Source organism: Chionomys nivalis, chromosome 16 (assembly GCF_950005125.1).
Source record: "Chionomys nivalis chromosome 16, mChiNiv1.1, whole genome shotgun sequence".
Taxonomy (NCBI): Eukaryota; Metazoa; Chordata; class Mammalia; order Rodentia; family Cricetidae; genus Chionomys; species Chionomys nivalis.
The window spans coordinates 34,203,270-34,221,027 of record NC_080101.1 but is presented as its reverse complement, the minus strand read 5'-3'; the positions used below and the strand labels follow the sequence as shown (position 1 = coordinate 34,221,027).

Below are 17,758 nucleotides of genomic sequence, written 5' to 3'. Positions count from 1 at the left end.
TCTTTGGAGCCTGTGTCTGCCCTGTGAAAGAGGAGTCGCTTGGTGCGTCCAGCCAGGGAAGGCTGAACCAGCAGGATTTTGAACCTCATCAAATAAATGCTCTTAAAAGATGGCTGAAGGGCTGGAGAGATGGCTCAGTGGTTAAGAGCATTGCCTGCTCTTCCAAAGGTCCTGAGTTCAATTCCTGGCAACCACATGGTGGCTCACAACCATCTGTAATGAGGTCTGGCGCCCTCTTCTGGCCTGCAGACATACACACAGACAGAATATTGTATAATAAACAAACAAATAAATAGAAGATGGCTGAAAAGCAAGCAGTAGGCACACGTAATGTAATGTGTCAGTGCAACACACGTGACCAGATGGCAGTGACAAGGGCTAACCTTCCCTTGTTTGTTAGAAACGGTTTGCGTATACAGAATAGGAACAACCAAGACAATATGCCTCCTCCAGAAGCCAGAAACCCTACTGCAACAGACCCTGAGAAATGCAATTTAGCTAAAGCACAAGACACTGACTTCAAAAACACCAATACACCTTCAAGAACCTTAAAAGCAAATGAATAAATGCCTTAATGGAGACTGTGAAAACAAACACAAAAGTTGACTAAAACAATGAAGATATGTCAGGACACAAAAGTAGAATATAGCACAGAAATAGAATCACTAAAGGAAACACCACGTTAAAATAAACTAAAAATAAAAAAATTTAGGGTGTGGCCGGACGTTGGTGGCGCACGCCTTTAATCCCAGCACTCGGGAGGCAGAGGCAGGTGGATCTCTGTGAGTTCGAGGCCAGCCTGGTCTACAAAGGGAGTTCCAGGACAGGTTCCAAAGCTACAGAGAAACCCTGTCTCAAAAAAACCAAAAAAAAAAAAAAAAAAAAAAAAAAAAAAAAAAAAAAAAAAAAAAAAATTTAGGGTGTAAAACAAAACCTTAGAGGTAAGTCTCACCAATAGATTAAAAGATATGGACGAGAGAACCTCAATTGTTGAAGACAAGGCAGAAGAAATAGGTAGCTCAGTCAAAGAAAATGTTAAATCCTAAAAATATACAAGCACAAAACATCCATATTGAATATGTGGGAGTGGTTCAACATATGAAAACCAATAGACATAATCCACCGCATAAGCAGATGGAAACACAAAACCGTTTTATCAGGTGCAGACGAGGTCTTTGACTAAATATAACATTCATTCATGATTGTTTATACAGTTCCAAGGAGACACAGTCCATCATGGTAGCCAGAGCAAAAAGAAACTGTTCCCACTGTATAGTTCCAGGGGTCGGGTCCATCGCGGCAGGCAAGGGATGGTGGCCGGGCTAGAAACCAACTGGCCAGGTCTGTGTTTCCACTTAAAACAGTGTTCATTTACAATGAAAGAGTACTTTCTAAACATTGTGTAGAAAAATAAGACAAAAACCATCAAGTAAGGAAAAAAGTACAGCCAGGCAGTGGGGGCGCAAGTTTTTAATCCCAGCACTTGGTAGGCAGAGGCAGGTGGATCTTTGTGAGTTCAAGGTCAGCCTGGTCTACAAAGTGAGTTCCAGGACAGCCAGGGTAACAGAGAAACTCTGTCTCAGAAAAAAAGCAAAAACAAAAAACAAAAAACAAATAACAAAAAAATGCACAAGTTATATAGATATAATGTATTTTAACAAAAATGTATTTTTTTTTTTTTTTTTTTTTTGCTAGAGAAGGCTAAAGGAAGGGGATAAATGCTTAGGCTTTTAGATGAGAAAGGCTTTAATGGAGAGCTTGTTGTACCGATTGTTGAATAAGGTCAGGTGTGGTGGTGCCTGCCTTTACTAGAACCCAGGAGGCAGAGGAAGGCAGATCTCGGAGATCCGCAACAGGCTGGTCTACATAATGAGTCTAGGCCAGCCAGGACTACATAGTGAGACTCTATCTGAATAAAGGCTAAAATAGCTAAGACGAGACTAGAAGGTTTAAGTATGTTATATGTGAGAGTTAAAATGTAAAGCAGTTGACATCCATATAAATGGACGTTACATTCCTAAAGGTAAAGCTCAAAGCACTGAGATAAAACTGGTGCCTGATTTCCTGTGTATAACAACGAGATTTCATGAACATTGATCTTTTAGTAATGTTTCTTCAACACAAACAACTGGCTTAAAAAAAAAAAAGACTTGGTTAGTGAGAAAGAAGACTCAGTGGGTCAAGGTGCTTGCTGCCAAGCCTGATGAAGACTGGGACCTACAGAGGGGAGAAGAACCTGACTCCTGCAGGTTGTCCTGTAATCTCCACACATATTGTCACACACACACACACACACACACACACACACACACACACACACGTCAATAAAAGAAGTAAACGGTTTAAAAAGATATTTCAAAACAAACAAACAAAAACCCTCATGGATGCTGTTTTATCCTTTTACTAAGTAAAACATTTAAAGCTTGTGATGAGGTTTTATTCAAATGCTAATTCACGTGTTCTCTCACTGGGTTAGAACTTTCCCCTTCAGAAAGCCACCCCTAGGCGGTAAACCATTCTGTTAGGAGGGCTGGGTCTTGATACTCACAGAACTTGTTTTACTGCATAAGCACCTGAATCAGTAAAATTTGACCTATTATTTATTTACACTGTGTTTATGATCCTCAATCCTCTGGGATGGTTGAGCGAGCAGACGGCACTGTGAGAAAACAAAGCAAAATAAAACAAAAACCTACTAGCAAAGTTAAAGCCTTTGGCTTTTGTAGCCTAAGAGACTTCTAAATCTCTGCCCCTTTTGGAAAACATTCATTATCTCCTTATAAAATAAGTACTCAGTGTCTTATAAAAGTTAATTTGAAATTAAATGAGCTGCATCAAAGGAAATCCCACACTATTTTTTTTTTTTTCGAGACAGGGTTTCTCTGTGGCTTTGGAGCCTGTCCTGGAACTAGCTCTTGTAGACCAGGCTGGTCTTGAACTCCCAGAGATCCGCCTGCCTCTGCCTCCCGAGTGCTGGGATTAAAGGCGTGCGCCACCACCGCCCGGCTAATCCCACACTATTATAATGGACTTTTAAATATAACTAAAATAGCAGTACCGGTCATAGTCTTTGTGCAGGGAGCTCTAAGAGATGAAAAAGCATCCGCCCCCAACCAAAGAGGAGACTTCATCAACTGAAACAAGAGACTGTGCATTCAAGATTCCCTTTGGCAGGAGAGAGAGGGTTCTCTCAGGCACCAGCCAACAGCTAAGTAGCCGCCGGGGCCAGAGCAGCCGAACTTCAGAACAAGACTCTCAGGTTTTACTTCTCGCCTCAAACTGTTTGAGTCTCTTCTGAGAACATGACCACATAGACCTCAGAAGTGCTGGACGGTAATCATCTTCAACAATACCAACAACTAAGTGTGCCAAGTCACCAAATATTTCTAACTATATTTAGATATGGACACTTGTCTAATCTACTTAGTATTTTGCTTGGTATCTGCCTAAGCGATAAAAATAATGCTAATCTTGATTCTAGAAAAACCGGCAAGTGAGGACGATCTCCTCTCCTCCCGTTAATAGTATTTTTTTGCTACGACTGTTTGTTTACTTAGAACCTCATCACAAAACAGGTCTGGATCATGATTGCACATAGACTTGACCTGAGCCTCCCGGTCTTCCATGATGGCTTTACCAGCCTGTCCTCTTTCTCAAAGACCTCTTCCCTGCCTATGACTTAAGTCTCGTCTGTATCAGATCCAAGGAATGAGCTTTCCTAGTCATGGGGGACTCGAACTAATATTCAGAATAACACGTGCCAACTGGGACACGGGAGGAGGGTCTTCGAACTAAGCCTCCCAGAAACAAGTTACACCTGCGCCGAGCGTGTCACAAGGCTGACTAATTCAGTCGTCACGACCCCTTTGGCAAACCTCTCTCTCCAAAAATATTTACATTATGATTCATAACAGTAACAAAACTACAGTTATGACTTAGTAAAGGGGAATAATTTTGTGTTTGGGGTCACCACACATGAGGAGCTGTGTTAAAGGGTCACGGTGTTAGGAAGGTGGACAGCCACTGGCTAATTAAACTTCAGTGCGTGTGGAGTGGTTGATTTTGAAGATCTAGAGCCAAATTGTCTCCATCGATCTTTTTTTTTTTTATTGATTTTATTGAGCTCTACATTTTTCTCTGTTCCCCTCCCTGCCTCTCCCCTCCCCTTCAACCTTCTCCCATGGTCCCCATGCTCCCAATTTACTCGGGAGATCTTGTCTTTTTCTACTTCCCATGTAGATTAGGTCCATGTATGTCTCTCTTAGAATCCTTATTGTTGACTAGGTTCTCTAGGATTGTGATTTGTAGACTGGATTTCTTTGTTTTATGTTTAAAAACCACTAATGAGTGAGTACATATGATAATAGTCCTTCTGGGTCTGGGTTATCACACTCAATATGATGTTTTTTAGATCCATCCATTTGCCTGCAAATTTCAATACGTCGTTATTTTTTTTTTTTATGCTGTGTAGTATTCTATTGTGTAAATGTATGACATTTTCCTTATCCATTCTTTGGTTGAAGGGCATTTAGGTTGTTTCCAGGTTCTGGCTATGACAAACAAAGCTGCTATGAACATAATTGAGCACATGTCTTTGTGGCATGATTGAGCATCCTTTGGATATATACTCAAAAGTGATATTGCTGGGTCTTGAGGAAGGTTGTTTCCTAATTTTCTGAGAAATTGCCACACTGACATCCAAAGGGACTGTACCAGCTTGCACTCCCACCAGCAATGCAGCAATACATTTACCCCACATCCTCTCCAGCATAGGTTGCCATCAGTGTTTTTGATCTTGGCCATTCTTACAGGTGTAAGATGGAATTTCAGAATTGTTTTGATTTGTATTTCTCTGATGACTAAGGATGCTGAACATTTTCTTACGTGTCTTTCAGCCATTTGTGATTCCTCTGTTGAGAGTTCTCTGTTTAAGTCTGTACTCCATTTTTTTATTGGATTATTTGTTCCTTTGATGACCAATTTCTTGAGTTCTTTGTATATTTTGGAGATCAGACCTCTGTCTGATGTGGGATTGTGAAAATATTTTCCTACTCTGTGGGCTGTCATTTTGTCTTGTTGACTGTGTCCTTTGCTTTACAGAAGCTTTTCAGTTTCAAGAGGTCCCACTTATTAATTGTTTCTCTCAGTGTCTGTGCTACCGGGGTTATATTTAGGAAGTGGTCTTCTGTGCCAATGCGTTCAAGTGTATTTCCCACTTTCTCTTCTATAAGGTTCAGTGTGGCTGGCTTTATGTTGAGGTCTTTGATCCATTTGGACTTGAGTTTTTTTTTTTTTTTTTTTTGGTTTTTCGAGACAGGGTTTCTCTGTGGTTTTGGAACCTGTCCTGGAACTAGCTCTTGTAGACCAGGCTGGTCTCGAACTCACAGAGATCCGCCTACCTCTGCCTCCCGAGTGCTGGGATTAAAGGCGTGCGCCACCATCGCCCGGCTTGGACTTGAGTTTTGTGTATGGTGATAGATATTGGTCTATTTTCATTCTTTTACATGTTGATATCCAGTTATGCCAGCACCACTTGTTAAATATGCTTTCTTTTTTTCCATTTTATATTTTTTGCTTCTGTGTCAAAAATCAGGTGTTTGAAGGTGTGTGGATTGATATCCAGGTCTTTAATTTGGTTCCATTGTTCCTCCTGTCTGTTCTTATGCCAATATCAGGCTGTTTTCAGTACTGTAGCTCTGTAGTAGAGTTTGAAGTCAGGGATTGTGATGCCTCTAGAAGTTCTTTTATTGTACAGGATTGTTTTGGCTATCCTGGGTTTTTTGCTTTTCTATATCAAATTGAGTACCATTCTTTTGAGGTCTGTGAAGAATTTTGCTGGGATTTTGATAGGCATCGCATTGAATCTGTAGATTGCTTTTGGTAAAATTGCCCTTTTACTATGTTAATTCTACCTTTCCACTTTCTGGTGTCTTCTTCAATTTCTTTCTTCAAAGATTTAAAGTTCTTGTCATACAAGTCTTCTGCTTATTTGGTTAGAGTTACTGCGAGGTATTTTATGCTGTTTGTGGCTATTGTGAAGCGTGATGTTTCTCTGATTGCTTTCTCGGCCCATTTATCTCCATCTATCTTCAGATCCTTGAATAGTCATTCATTGCCCACCTCTGTGTCTGACCTAACAGTTATGACTACCACAGGAAGCCTCTGGGGATATGCTAACCCAACCGCTTCCACTAACCAAAAAGCTAAAAATGTCATAGGATTTTTTTTTTAAAAAATGTCATAGCAGCCTCTGAGGCCTGTGGCAAAGCTTTAGCTTTTCCCCCTTTGCTGTGATGGCTAACTTCAATTGTCAACTGGAGATATAGAAATGCCTGAAAGTCAGGCCCCTGGAAACTCCTGTGGGGGGTTATCCTGGTTAGGCTGAGGTGGTTAAACTACTGCCTACAAAGAGGAAAGCAAGCAGAGTGCCAGCCTGCTTTGCTCCCTGTTTCTCCACGCTGGATTCACTGTGAGCTGTTGCTTCAAGCTCTTGATGCTGTGTCTCCCACGCCAAGCTGTGCTAAAGCCAAAGCCAAGCCTTTCCCTCTGCAATTGTTTCTGTCTTACCACAGCAGCAGGAACGCTGATACAGAGAGATGAGAAACAGAGCTCTTGATGTGATAAACAATACTATGCAGTCCTTAGGCCTGGGGACTGGACAGAACACACAACAGTTAGATACCTTGGGATAGAAAATAAGTAGAGAGTAAGGGGTCATTTTGGTAGGTGCTTGGAAGATAAGAATTTGGAGAGAGGATATAATACCATGGAAGCAGAACCTTCCACACAGCATCAGGACAATAGAAATGCTGTCGGGACTCAGCAGAGGCTCCAGCATACAGCGATCAGAATTCATCTGAAAAAAGAAATTCTAAGCCGAAGGGGTCCCCTGCTTAGTGACGTGTTTCCCCAGAGTCAGCGCACAGTTTGGCACAGCCCAAGGTGGCAGCACTGCCTGAGTTGGTACTCTTCTTGTAGATAATGAGAGATGTCAGATTGAGGTGGTCCTGTGATCTTGACCAGCGGGTCATTTTTCAGTGACAGGGTACGTGGGGGGAGATGAGCTGAGGATGAGAAGATAAAAAAAAGACAGGAAGGTTTGGGATTAGCAGGCTTTACATAAGCTGATGGTTTTTGCAAACGATTTATGAATACAACCCCTTACATACAGTTTATAGGGGAGAAACAGGAGAAAGTCAGCAAGAAGCTGATCAAGCAGTACTGTATGAAGGGCAACGTGGGATATCTCAACGGCATCAGAGATTGAGCACAGAGCTTTGGGGGACTGGTAAATCCAATCTCTTCAGGAGAAAAAGCCAAGTTCCCGGGTACTGAAACTTTAACTTCTTTGAGACAATGCCAGCCCAGACTTTGCCAGTCTGCTCCTGCACCAAGGACCGGAATTAGGTTACTTTAGTCCATCATAGGTATTCTGGAGAAAACCTTGGGTGGCTCCTGCTCTCAACAGGCATGGAGTCCTGTTACATAGTTTCAGATCTCTGTGAGTTTGAGGCCAGCCTGGTCTACAAAATCAGGACAGTCAGAGATGTTACACAAAGAAACCCTGTCTTTAAGTCTTCCCAGTCCCCCCCCCCCAACAACAACAACAAAAACAAACTAAAAACAAACACAAAGAAACAAACAAAATGGAAGCTTTGTGAGGGCTGCTACCCAAATGACACTGAGGGAAGTCAAGGGACCATTTCAGAGAAAACTAACCAAGCAGACTGTAAACAGTAGTGGCTGCTGGGAAGAGAGGGCGGGGGAGAACATGGAGAAGGACAGTGTGGGGGACAGCCATAAAAGCTAAGTCTGGGCAGGTCACCCAAAGGAAGTTCTTTACTTCCAGCCATTAAGACCTGGGACTCCGGCCATCGGTGAATTTAAATAGAGTCTGGAGTCTTAATAGTTTACCCTGAGACAACGCCTGGCTGCAAGAGGAACCACAGGCTGAGACTGCCTGACTCCCACCCAAGAGCAGACCATTCAGAGGAAATACTTGGCATTCCAACCACTATAGATATGATCACCTACCAGTGCACCTCAACAGGACACCCCACCTTTACCACTAAAAAAACCAACTCTAACTGAGCTCAGGGCTCTCACTTTATTCCGATATGTTGGATATGCGGAGAGACCGAGTTTGCAAACTTGCATAAAATAAAGGTTCTTCGCTTTCACATATGGGACTCGGTCTCCTTTGTTGGCTTTTGTGGGGACCCCGCGAATTTGGGTATAACAGAGAGCAAAAAAGCAAGCAGCACTAAGGTTGGGCCATGGAGGTGGACAAGCAGCTTCATGGGTCATGGCGTGCGTGTGTGTGTGTGTGTGTGTGATGGACATTTGATGGGGAGACACAACAACACATGGATCTATTCACTCCAGAAAGGGAAACCACAACAGAATAATGACTATATTGTTTTTCTTTTCTTTTTTTTTTCTGACTATACTGTTTTTCAACTTGGTGAGCCAATAAGGGTTTTATTGGGGTCCTTTTTTTGTTTTGTTTTTTTTTTTTCCTTTTTGCTTTTCAAGACAGGGTTTCTCTGTAGCTTTGGAGCCTGTCCTGGAACTAGCTCTTGTGGACCAGGCTGGCCTCGAACTCTCAGAGATCCGCCTGCCTCTGCCTTCTGAGTGCTGGGATTAAAGGTGTGTGCCACCACCACCTGGCTTTATTGGGGTTCTTTTTTTTTTTTTAATATTTATTTATTATGTATACAATGGTCTATCTGTATGTATGCCAAAGGCCAGAAGAGGGCACCAGACCTTATTACAGATGGTTGTGAGCCACCATGTGGTTGCTGGGAATTGAACTCAGGACCTTTGGAAGAGCAGGCAATGCTCTTAACCACTGAGCCATCTCTCCAGCCCCTTTATTGGGGTTCTTAACGGGAGTGTAGGGGAGGGCTACTGACAAGGAGCAGGACTAACCCTCTGCGTTATGCAGCTGCAGGGCCAGAGAGCCTACTCTATTCAGGAAATCTACAACTCTGGAGCTTTCTGTGTAGCTCACTCCAGAACTCTCTCTTTTTACCCCACTTTTCCCCTCTCGGTCATAGTTTTCTCCTCTTTATCCGCCTGGGTAGCAGCCCTCAGAAAGCTTTCAAGTTCCTGTTTTCACCCCCCCCCCCCTTTGCCTCCTAAGAACCTTCCCTTTCTCCTTAGTGCAAATGTTTCAGTTTGGAGGGAATGTTGCTGGTTGTGAGGAACCTGCCTTACCAGAAGAGCCTCACAGAGGGAATGAGATTGTCCATAATGTCCCGGCAAGCATGGGTAGGATTTTGGCCAATATTGAAAAGACAGAGAAAGGAAAGTTATACTGTTTTGTAGGAATTCCTGCTCCCGCTAGCACAAGCTGGAAGACACCATCTGCCCAACTTTCCCCAACCCCGCCTGTGCTGAGGAAGCTCTGAACAAAGGAATGGCACCCAAGTGCCCATCCAGGAAACTAGCTTTTGACCATACTTGGGCACAGTCCCAGCTCCTAGCTGGCATTCATCACTTCTCACCTAAGGTCTAAAGAACCTCCCTACCTTATCCTGGCCCCCCGTGGTTTCTCACCTAAGGGCTAAAGAACCTCCCTACCTTATCCTGGCCCCCATGGTTTCTCACCTAAGGTCTAAAGAACCTCCCTACCTTATCCTGGGCCTGTGGTTTCTCTGGCTCTGTTCCTTGGGACTGGTAAACTCACCCTGGAAACCATGCCCAATAAACCTGCATTTATCTGTTTTAAATCTGGTCTGATCTGGCCTTTTGTGTTGGCAGAAACTAATCATCTGCTTTTTAAAATTTAAACCACAGAAAGCAGAACAGAATTAGTGAAAATCTGTAAGTAACTCCATTGGGGGAAGGACTTGGGGTATGTTAGTGCATTATCTCATTAAGGAGATAATTATTCTTTCCATCTCCTTAGCATGTCTTTAGGCAAATTAGCTTGGGTCTGGAATCATATGACTGACAGACTTAGTTGGATTAACTGTCTGGCACACCTGGCCTGGCACCTTGAGGGGACCTTGCAGAGGGGACCTGTGCCTCATACAGGGCAGGCAGTATGCTGTCCCTTTAAAAGGTGAAACTCTGCCTACTTCTACCTCCCTCTCCTTCTCTTGGGCTGCTCCAGTCCCCTGAGGTTGGTCTTTTCCTTCCCCTCTCTCCCTTTCCCACACCCTTCTCTTAATAAAACTTCCCACGTAAGCCTGTCTGTCTCTCACCCACCAAGGGCTCTCTCCCACAGAATCATATCATTGACTCTAAAGGGAGGGAACAATAGTACAAAAAAATTATAGATTTTTTGGGGCAGAGATTATATATGTCTCTCTTCACCTAAGGACAAAGGTAGAATTTAGATTCTATTCCTTTGAGCAAGAGTGTTCTAGTTTGTTTGTTTGTTTTTTTCATAAATAAAACACTGGCTAAAAGCATCTTGGGGGGAGGAAATGGTTTATCTGCCTTACTGGTTCATCAAGAAAGTAAACAAGGGCAGGAACTCAACAGGAACCTGAAGGCAGGAACTGAGCAAAGCCACTGAAGAGACACTGCTTAATGGCTGGTGTCCCTGTCCCTTGCTCAGCCAGCTTTCCTGTGCAGCCCAGCCAGTTGTTTTCAACCCGTGAATCATGAAACTCTTAACAAACCCGTATTCGCAAAACTATTTACATTATGAATCCTGACAGGAGCAAAATTACAGGGAGAAGTGGCAGCGAAAATAACGTCTGGGGTCACCACAGCACGAGGAACTGCACTAAAGGGTAGCAGCATTAGGAAGGCTGAGACCCACTGCCCCACTTGGCTCAGGAATGGCACTGCCCACAGTGCGTTTGGGGCTCTCCCGTCAACTAGCAATCAAGAAAATGCCCAATGAACATGGTCACAGGCCAATCAATTCCTGGATTGAGGTTTCCTCTCCTAGGTGTGTCCTGTTGACAACTGAAGCTATTACAAGGAGGAACCAGCTCTGCCCTAGTGGGCCACAGCCACGGTAAAGTCCTGCCGGCTCCATCTTTTCATACGGGTGTTTTAAATCTCAAGGGGAAAACGCAAGGCTTCCCTGTCTACACTCACCTAGTAGTAGCCAAGTGGTCAGTTTCTACCTCTCTGCCAATTACACGATTACTGACCCCTTCGAGACAGAGACTTTCCAAAACTGCTAAATGTTTGCGATAGAGAAGACAAAAAAAAGATTAAACAACAACAAAACAACAACAAACACATCAAAACTGCCTGCCCCAGAAATGACAATCTTTTTTCTCCCCTATGCTTTTTGTTTTTTTGAGATAGTATTTCTCTGTAGCTTTAGAGCCTGTCTAGGAATTAACGCTTGTAGACCAGGCTGGCCTTGAACTCTCAGACGTCCACCTTCCTTTGCTTCCCGGACTGGGATTAAAGGCGCGTGCCACCACCCCACCCAGCTAAAACTGCCTGCCCCAGAAATGACAAAGTCTTCTTAAGTACTAATTTTTGATGTTTCATGGGTCCTCTGGAGCATGTTCCCTAGCCCTCACCGAGAAAGAATTTCCTCATTTGTAATAACCTAGTCTCTGGTTTTAAGGATTCTGATCCGGGTAAGGGAGGATTCCCAAAGGCTGCTTCAAACCCAGATCCTGCAGGGACACCAAACTTGAGCTGTGATGAGCAGAAAAACACTTTCACGTGTCAAAGATACCCTTTTGAAAGTGACATGTTAGTCCGTCGTGGGAGAGAATCTTGGATTCTTTCTATCTGGGAGTTTCTCTTGTGTGGATGGAAAAAAAAGGACGCGTGTCGTTAGCTTACGCACTGAGTCAAAACAGGCTTGGCAGACAGGGGCGGGAGCCTGAGACCCAGGGGGCGGGGCTGGGGGCGGGACCGTAGGGGTGGGGTCAGGTGGAACCGCCCCTCTACTTCGTGGCCGCTTACAGCCACTCACCAGGGCGGGGCTTCCTCTTCGCTTGACCTCGGAAGGAAGGGGGCGGGCCCTTTGGGGCGGAAGTTGCGATGCATTGTGGGCTCGCCGGGAGCCTCGGAGTCCAACCTGAATGAAAGTGGCGCGCCGCTGAGGAGCCGGGTGGGGTTGCCGGCGCTAGGGTCCGGGCCGCTCGCTCCCGAGCGGTCGGCTAGGTGGCGGTGTGCGGCGCCGACATGGCTTACAACAAGATCCCGCCGCGGTGGCTGAACTGTCCGCGGCGCGGCCAGCCGGTGGCAGGTACCGGGGACGGGGCTGTGGGCGGGTTCGAATCCTACTCCTCCTGCCGGGCCTGGGAACCGCGCGCTCGGCGGCGGTCAGTCCGGGCTCCTGCAGGGCTGGGGAGCGAGGACGGGAGGTGGACAGGAGGCTTCCGGAGCTTGAAGTTGGTGAACTTCTCTCTGGGTGATTTGGAGACTGGGTCTCGCTGTCTGGAGACACTTGGTCTCGGAACGAGGACAGGAGCCGAGTGTGAGTCTTGAGATTGAGGAGGACTTCAAGAGAAAGGAGGCTGGGAAGCCGGGGCAGTTTTGGTTTTTCTTTGAAACGGACTTTTGTGGAATGTTTCCATCTTGAGTTTGACGTAGAGTAGCTTCGCTCTGGAACTTGGGAGATGCTTTTTCTAGCTTTCAGAATATCTGGGCTTCTAGGTTGACTGAGGGACAGGGACTTAACAGTGTACAGTTTGATGAATTTGGACCACACACATATATCCCAGGGACTACCCCTGAAATAGCTGAGACACAGTTCTCTGAATTTGGGGAGACATTGCAGATGGTAGCCTTAAGGGACCACAGTTAACCAGCAACAAGGTTAGATAGCAGTTTGGAACTTTGTCGACTGGACCTAGGAGCCAAAAGCAGTTTTTACGCCACAATTGAGGAAGGAATACACAAACTGTTTACACTGGATTTACTCTGTGGTTTTTTTTTTTTTTTTTGGTTGTTTTGAGACAGGGTTTCTCTCTGCAGCTTTGGAGCCTGTCCTGGAACTAGCTCTTGTAGACCAGGCAGGCCTCGAATTCACAGAGGTCGCCTGCCTCTGCCTCCCGAGTGCTGGGATTAAAGGTGTACGCCACCACTGCCTGGCAGATTTACCGTTATAGAATAATCATCGGACAGTTGTTTGCAGATCTTTACTGCTAAGCCTTCATTTATGAGTTCTCAGGTAAACTTTACCGTTCCTTCCCCTCTTTGGATGCTCTTTGAATAGCATCCGAAATACAGGGAGCGATGGCTCTCCATTGAGGAGCTGGTACCTCTGCTTGTTGCTTTTTCTTGGAGAAGCCCATACCCTTGCTGTTGTCATTCTTTTGAGCGACTCTCTTTCTCTGAACTCTTGAGCTCAAATCTGTATTAAAATATCTTCATTAAGCTACAACGGTGCTTCAGAACAAAGCCAAACCCAAAGTACACAAGTTTTAGGATGGCGCTTATGTGAGGATTTCAGCATCTGTCCAGGAAAGGACAGTTTTGTTAAAGGTCAGGATTTGGTGGTAACTGAGTATCTTTTCTGGCACCATCCGGCATTGGTAATTCAATTTACAGCATCTTACGGCATCTCAGAATTTTTGCCACATTCAAAGTTCTCTCACTTTTTTCTGTTACTGTGCTTAAGTACCCCCTTTCAGGACATCCCAGTCAACGCCATCCATGTGGTGACACGTGAATGGGAAGCGCTCTGCTGCCACGCTCATCTCCAGCACAGCTGGCCTCCCTAGCACCAAGTCCGCCGTGGTGAGCAAGTGAAATGTCTAGCTGGGAGCCGAAGTTCAGGGCTGCAGGGTTGTCACAGTGCTGCTGCTCTTCCAGAGGACACAAGTTCAGTTCCCAGCACCCGCAGACAGAGGCGCTTGTACAACCACCTGTAGCTCCAGTTCCAGGGTATCTGATGCCCTCTTTTGGCTTCTTCCAGTACCTGCACACATTGTGGCATATATTCTTACAATCACACACACACATACATGTAAACAAAAATAAACCTTTAAAAAAGTGAGTCTAGCTGGGAGGTGGTGGCACATGCCTTTAATCCCAGCACTCAGAAGGCAGAGGCAGGTGGATCTGTGAGTTTTAGGCCAGCCTGATCTGTAAGAGCTAGTTCCAGGACAGTCTCCAAAGTTACACAGAGAAACCCTGTCTCCTTTAATCCCAGCACTTGGGAGGCAGAGGCAGGCGGATCTCTGTGAGTTCGAGACCAGCCTGGTCTACAGAGCTAGTTTCAGGACAGGCTCCAAAGCCACAGAGAAACCCTGTCTTGAAAAACCAAAAAAAAAAAAACAAAAAAACCAAAGAAAAAGAAAATCGAAACATGAAGCCCATATACATTTAAAACTCACACGCTTGGTGTATTTTTCCATTTGGTTTACATAAAACATTTTCACTTTAATATACAGTTTTTCTTGCTCATACATCCCACCATGTAGCTGTTTATAGACTCAACATGTAGACATAAGGAAAGTAATAATTTGACCTTCGCATTGTAGTCTTTCTACACACTGTTGTGTAACAGTGTGAGACTTCTGCAGCCCTCTTTCCTAGAGAGCTGCTGACCTGCTCTCTGTCGCCACCAGTGACGTGCATTTTCTAGTAAACGGCAAACATCATGTACTCATTATACGTCTGTGTTGTAGAGGTTGGCCTGTCTAGTTTGAGGATGACTTTAACTCTCAATCCTCCTGCTTCTGTTCCCCAAATGGTGGGATTAGGTATGTCTCCCATCGCCCATACCCTGCTGTCAGTTTTTAATGAGAGTTTGAGTTGTTAGAGGAGTTCCTTACGTTTGTCAACTCCATTTTGTCGCCTGCTTTTTTATTCTAATGGTTAATGCATTTGCTGGGTGTGGTGCTACAGACCTTTGATGTCAGCACTAGGGAGGCAGAGGCAGATGACTCTTGTGAGTTTGAGGCAGCCTGGTCTCAAGACTGAGTTCCAGGCCAGCCAGGGCTGCATAATTAGACCCTAGCTCAAAAATTGAAAAAGTGAAAGTTTAAAATTTTAACTAATTTACAACTATTGTGTGCGCGTGCATGTTTGTGTGTGTGAGTGTGTGTGTTTTGAGACCCACCTGCCTCTGCTTCCCAAGTGCTGGGATTAAAGACTTACTTTTTTTTTTTTTTTTAAAAATGATGGCAGAATCTTATGTGTGCTAATATTAAGCACATATTTTACAACATTACCTAACTATATGAAATTTTTAGAATCAGAGATACCATTATTACTTGTTCATGTTGATTCTTCTGTTTTGTATTTAAGATTTTGTATGAAGTCCTCAGTCAATAAAACCATATAAACAATTGATAAAAGTGATCTGAAAGATTTTAAATAGAGATGATGGCAGATGTATGTAATCCCAGCATTTACAACTGAGGAAGAAGGATTGGTTTGAGTTCAAGGCCAGCCTGGGTAAGACTGTTGGGAAAAAAAGGGATAAAAGAAAGAGAGAGAGATAATTTAAAGCCAGATGTGGTAGCATACACCTATAATTTTAGCATTTAGGAGGATGGGGCAGGAATGTCAAATCTTTGAGGCCATTCTGGGTTACATAGAGAGACCCTGTCTCAGAAATAAAACAAGCTCTTAAATAGCTCTATTCCTGGAATAGAAAAGAAAGATAATTTAGGCAAGTTGTAGTGTGAAGAAATAAAAAAAAGCAACTCTTTTTATTCTCACCATACTTACATATGTATTTTTGTTTATAATGATACTCTTTGATAGTCCTATTATCTTCATTCTGAGTCTTTTAAGAAGTATTTCTTTACACCAGGCTGTGGTAGCACACACTTTTAATCCCAGCACTCTGGAGGCAGAGGCAGGTGGATCTCTCTTGAGTTTGAGGCAAGCCTGGTCTACAGATTCAGTTCCAGGACACCAAGGCTACACAGAGAAAACGTAAACGTGTCTTGCAAAACCAAAACCAAAAAAAAAAGAGAGAGACAGACAGACAGACAGATAGAGAAATATTTATTTACAGCTGTGGCACATGACTTTAACCCCAGCATTTGGGAGGCAGAGACAGGGGGTCTGTAAGTTTCAGGATAGCCAGAGAAACCTTGTCTCAAAAAAACTAAAACAACAACAGCAACAAAAACAAACCCAAACCAAACACGCAGAAAAAAGGTAACAATTTTTTTTTTTTTTTTTGGTTTTTCGAGACAGGGTTTCTCTGTGGCTTTGGAGCCTGTCCTGGAACTAGCTCTTGTAGACCAGGCTGGTCTCGAACTCACAGAGATCCGCCTGCCTCTGCCTCCCGAGTGCTGGGATTAAAGGCGTGCGCCACCACCGCCCGGCTTGTGTGTTTTTTTTTTTTTTTTTTTTTTTGGGACAATTGTTTACTTAGTAATGCAGTAATGTTTTGGATTGAATTTTGAGCCTCATACATACTAGGCATTTGTGCCACTGACCTATATTCCCATTCTTTGTCTATGCATTTGTGTGTGTGATAGACAATGTATATAGGTCTGTACTCAGTGAAAGATGTTGAGTGTCCTGCTCTAACATTGTCTTTACACCCTTGAGAAAGGGTCTCTCCTTGCGCCTAAAGCTAGTTTGGGAGCCAGCAAGTCCCAGTGACCCTGTTATCCATATACAGATGGATGTGGGGCCATCCACTGATGCATAGTCCACTCCCCTAAGGAAACTGAAATTAACTCACCTTTACTGAGCATGGATCAAGCTTTTCAGCATGGGGAGGAGTTTCATGTGCCCCATCCCCAAAGATTCTTTTTTTTTTTTTTTTTTGAGAGAAGGTCTCAGCCTATGCTGGCCCCAGACTCACAGTGTAGCTGAGAATGAGGCGACCTGAGCTCCTTTCCTTCTGCTGTTGCTGTCACGTGCCAACACTCCTGGTTCTGTGGTGCTAGGCTAGCAAACCAGTGCATTGTAGGCAAAATGCCCCCCAAAGATTTCTGTAAGTTATAATTTTATTTGAATTGGAAATGTATATTTGAGAATCATCAGTGTAAATCTTAGTTTTGTGTGTGTGTGTTTGGGGGGAGATAGAAGCCCAAACTCCCCAAGTCTTGTGTATGGAAGGTAGGGAAGTTTTTCAGGAAGGATGCTGCTGGGTGCATGAAGTGCTGCTGAGTTGTTAAGGTGCTGGTAGTTGTTGACAAGTGTGGGAAGTGTTTTTCTTCCTCCTAGGATGTAATTACCTTTGCAAGGAGAGGGATTTAAAGGAGTGGGGGGAGAATTCTAATTAGACTGCATGAGAACTCAAAATTAGTGTGAATTAGGTGTAGTTACGGACAGGTGAAGTCATTGCTGTTTTGACTACATGTACAAATAAGTATTTGTATTCATTTTCTTTTTTTTTTAGAGTTAGGGTTTCAATATTTAGCTCAGGTTGGCATGAAACTTAGTATTCAATATTTAGAATTTACAGAAATCTGCATTTAGAATTTACAGAAATCTGCTTGCATCAGCCTCTTGAGTGCTGGGATTAAAGGAGTGAACCATTATGCCTGGTGGGCTGGAGATGTGGCTCAGTAGGAGAACGTTGCCTAGCATATAAGAGAGAAAAAAAGAAAAAGTGAGGAATGAAAATGATGCACAGTCTGCGAGACTTTGTTTGAGTCCTGTTCTTTTCTGGCCATGTCTATTCAGGGTTCTAAATGTGTCAGTGTTTGAATGCCATTTCTTTTCCTAGTTTTGGAAAATAGTCTGCCAGGATTGTATCGAATGTTTCCTGTGCCATTAGTCTGCATCTTATTTCCTTGTTTTACAGCACAGATTCCTAGGTTTGGCGTCTTCTGTTGTTTATCTTGAACGCTGTGGTTGTGATCATTCATTTCTTTATTATCTGGATATAATAATTCCTTAG

At 43.9% G+C, this 17,758-nt stretch overlaps 1 protein-coding gene across 3 annotated transcripts in view; it reads left to right on the top strand.

Annotated features, from left to right (window-relative positions):
- Nucleotides 1-11,972: 11,972 nt before the first annotated feature.
- The window catches only part of Rngtt (RNA guanylyltransferase and 5'-phosphatase), a 180,078-nt gene continuing 174,292 nt past the window's right edge, over nt 11,973-17,758 (top strand). Inside the window, exon 1 of one of the 3 annotated variants that reach the window (XM_057790870.1) lies at nt 11,973-12,181. In XM_057790870.1, the coding sequence (XP_057646853.1) occupies nt 12,118-12,181 (64 nt within the window). In that variant the 5' untranslated portion in view covers nt 11,973-12,117. Of the gene's footprint in view, nt 12,182-13,588; nt 13,678-17,758 lie in introns of those variants that run through there. The other 2 variants (XM_057790873.1, XM_057790871.1) reach the window with 2 other exon arrangements.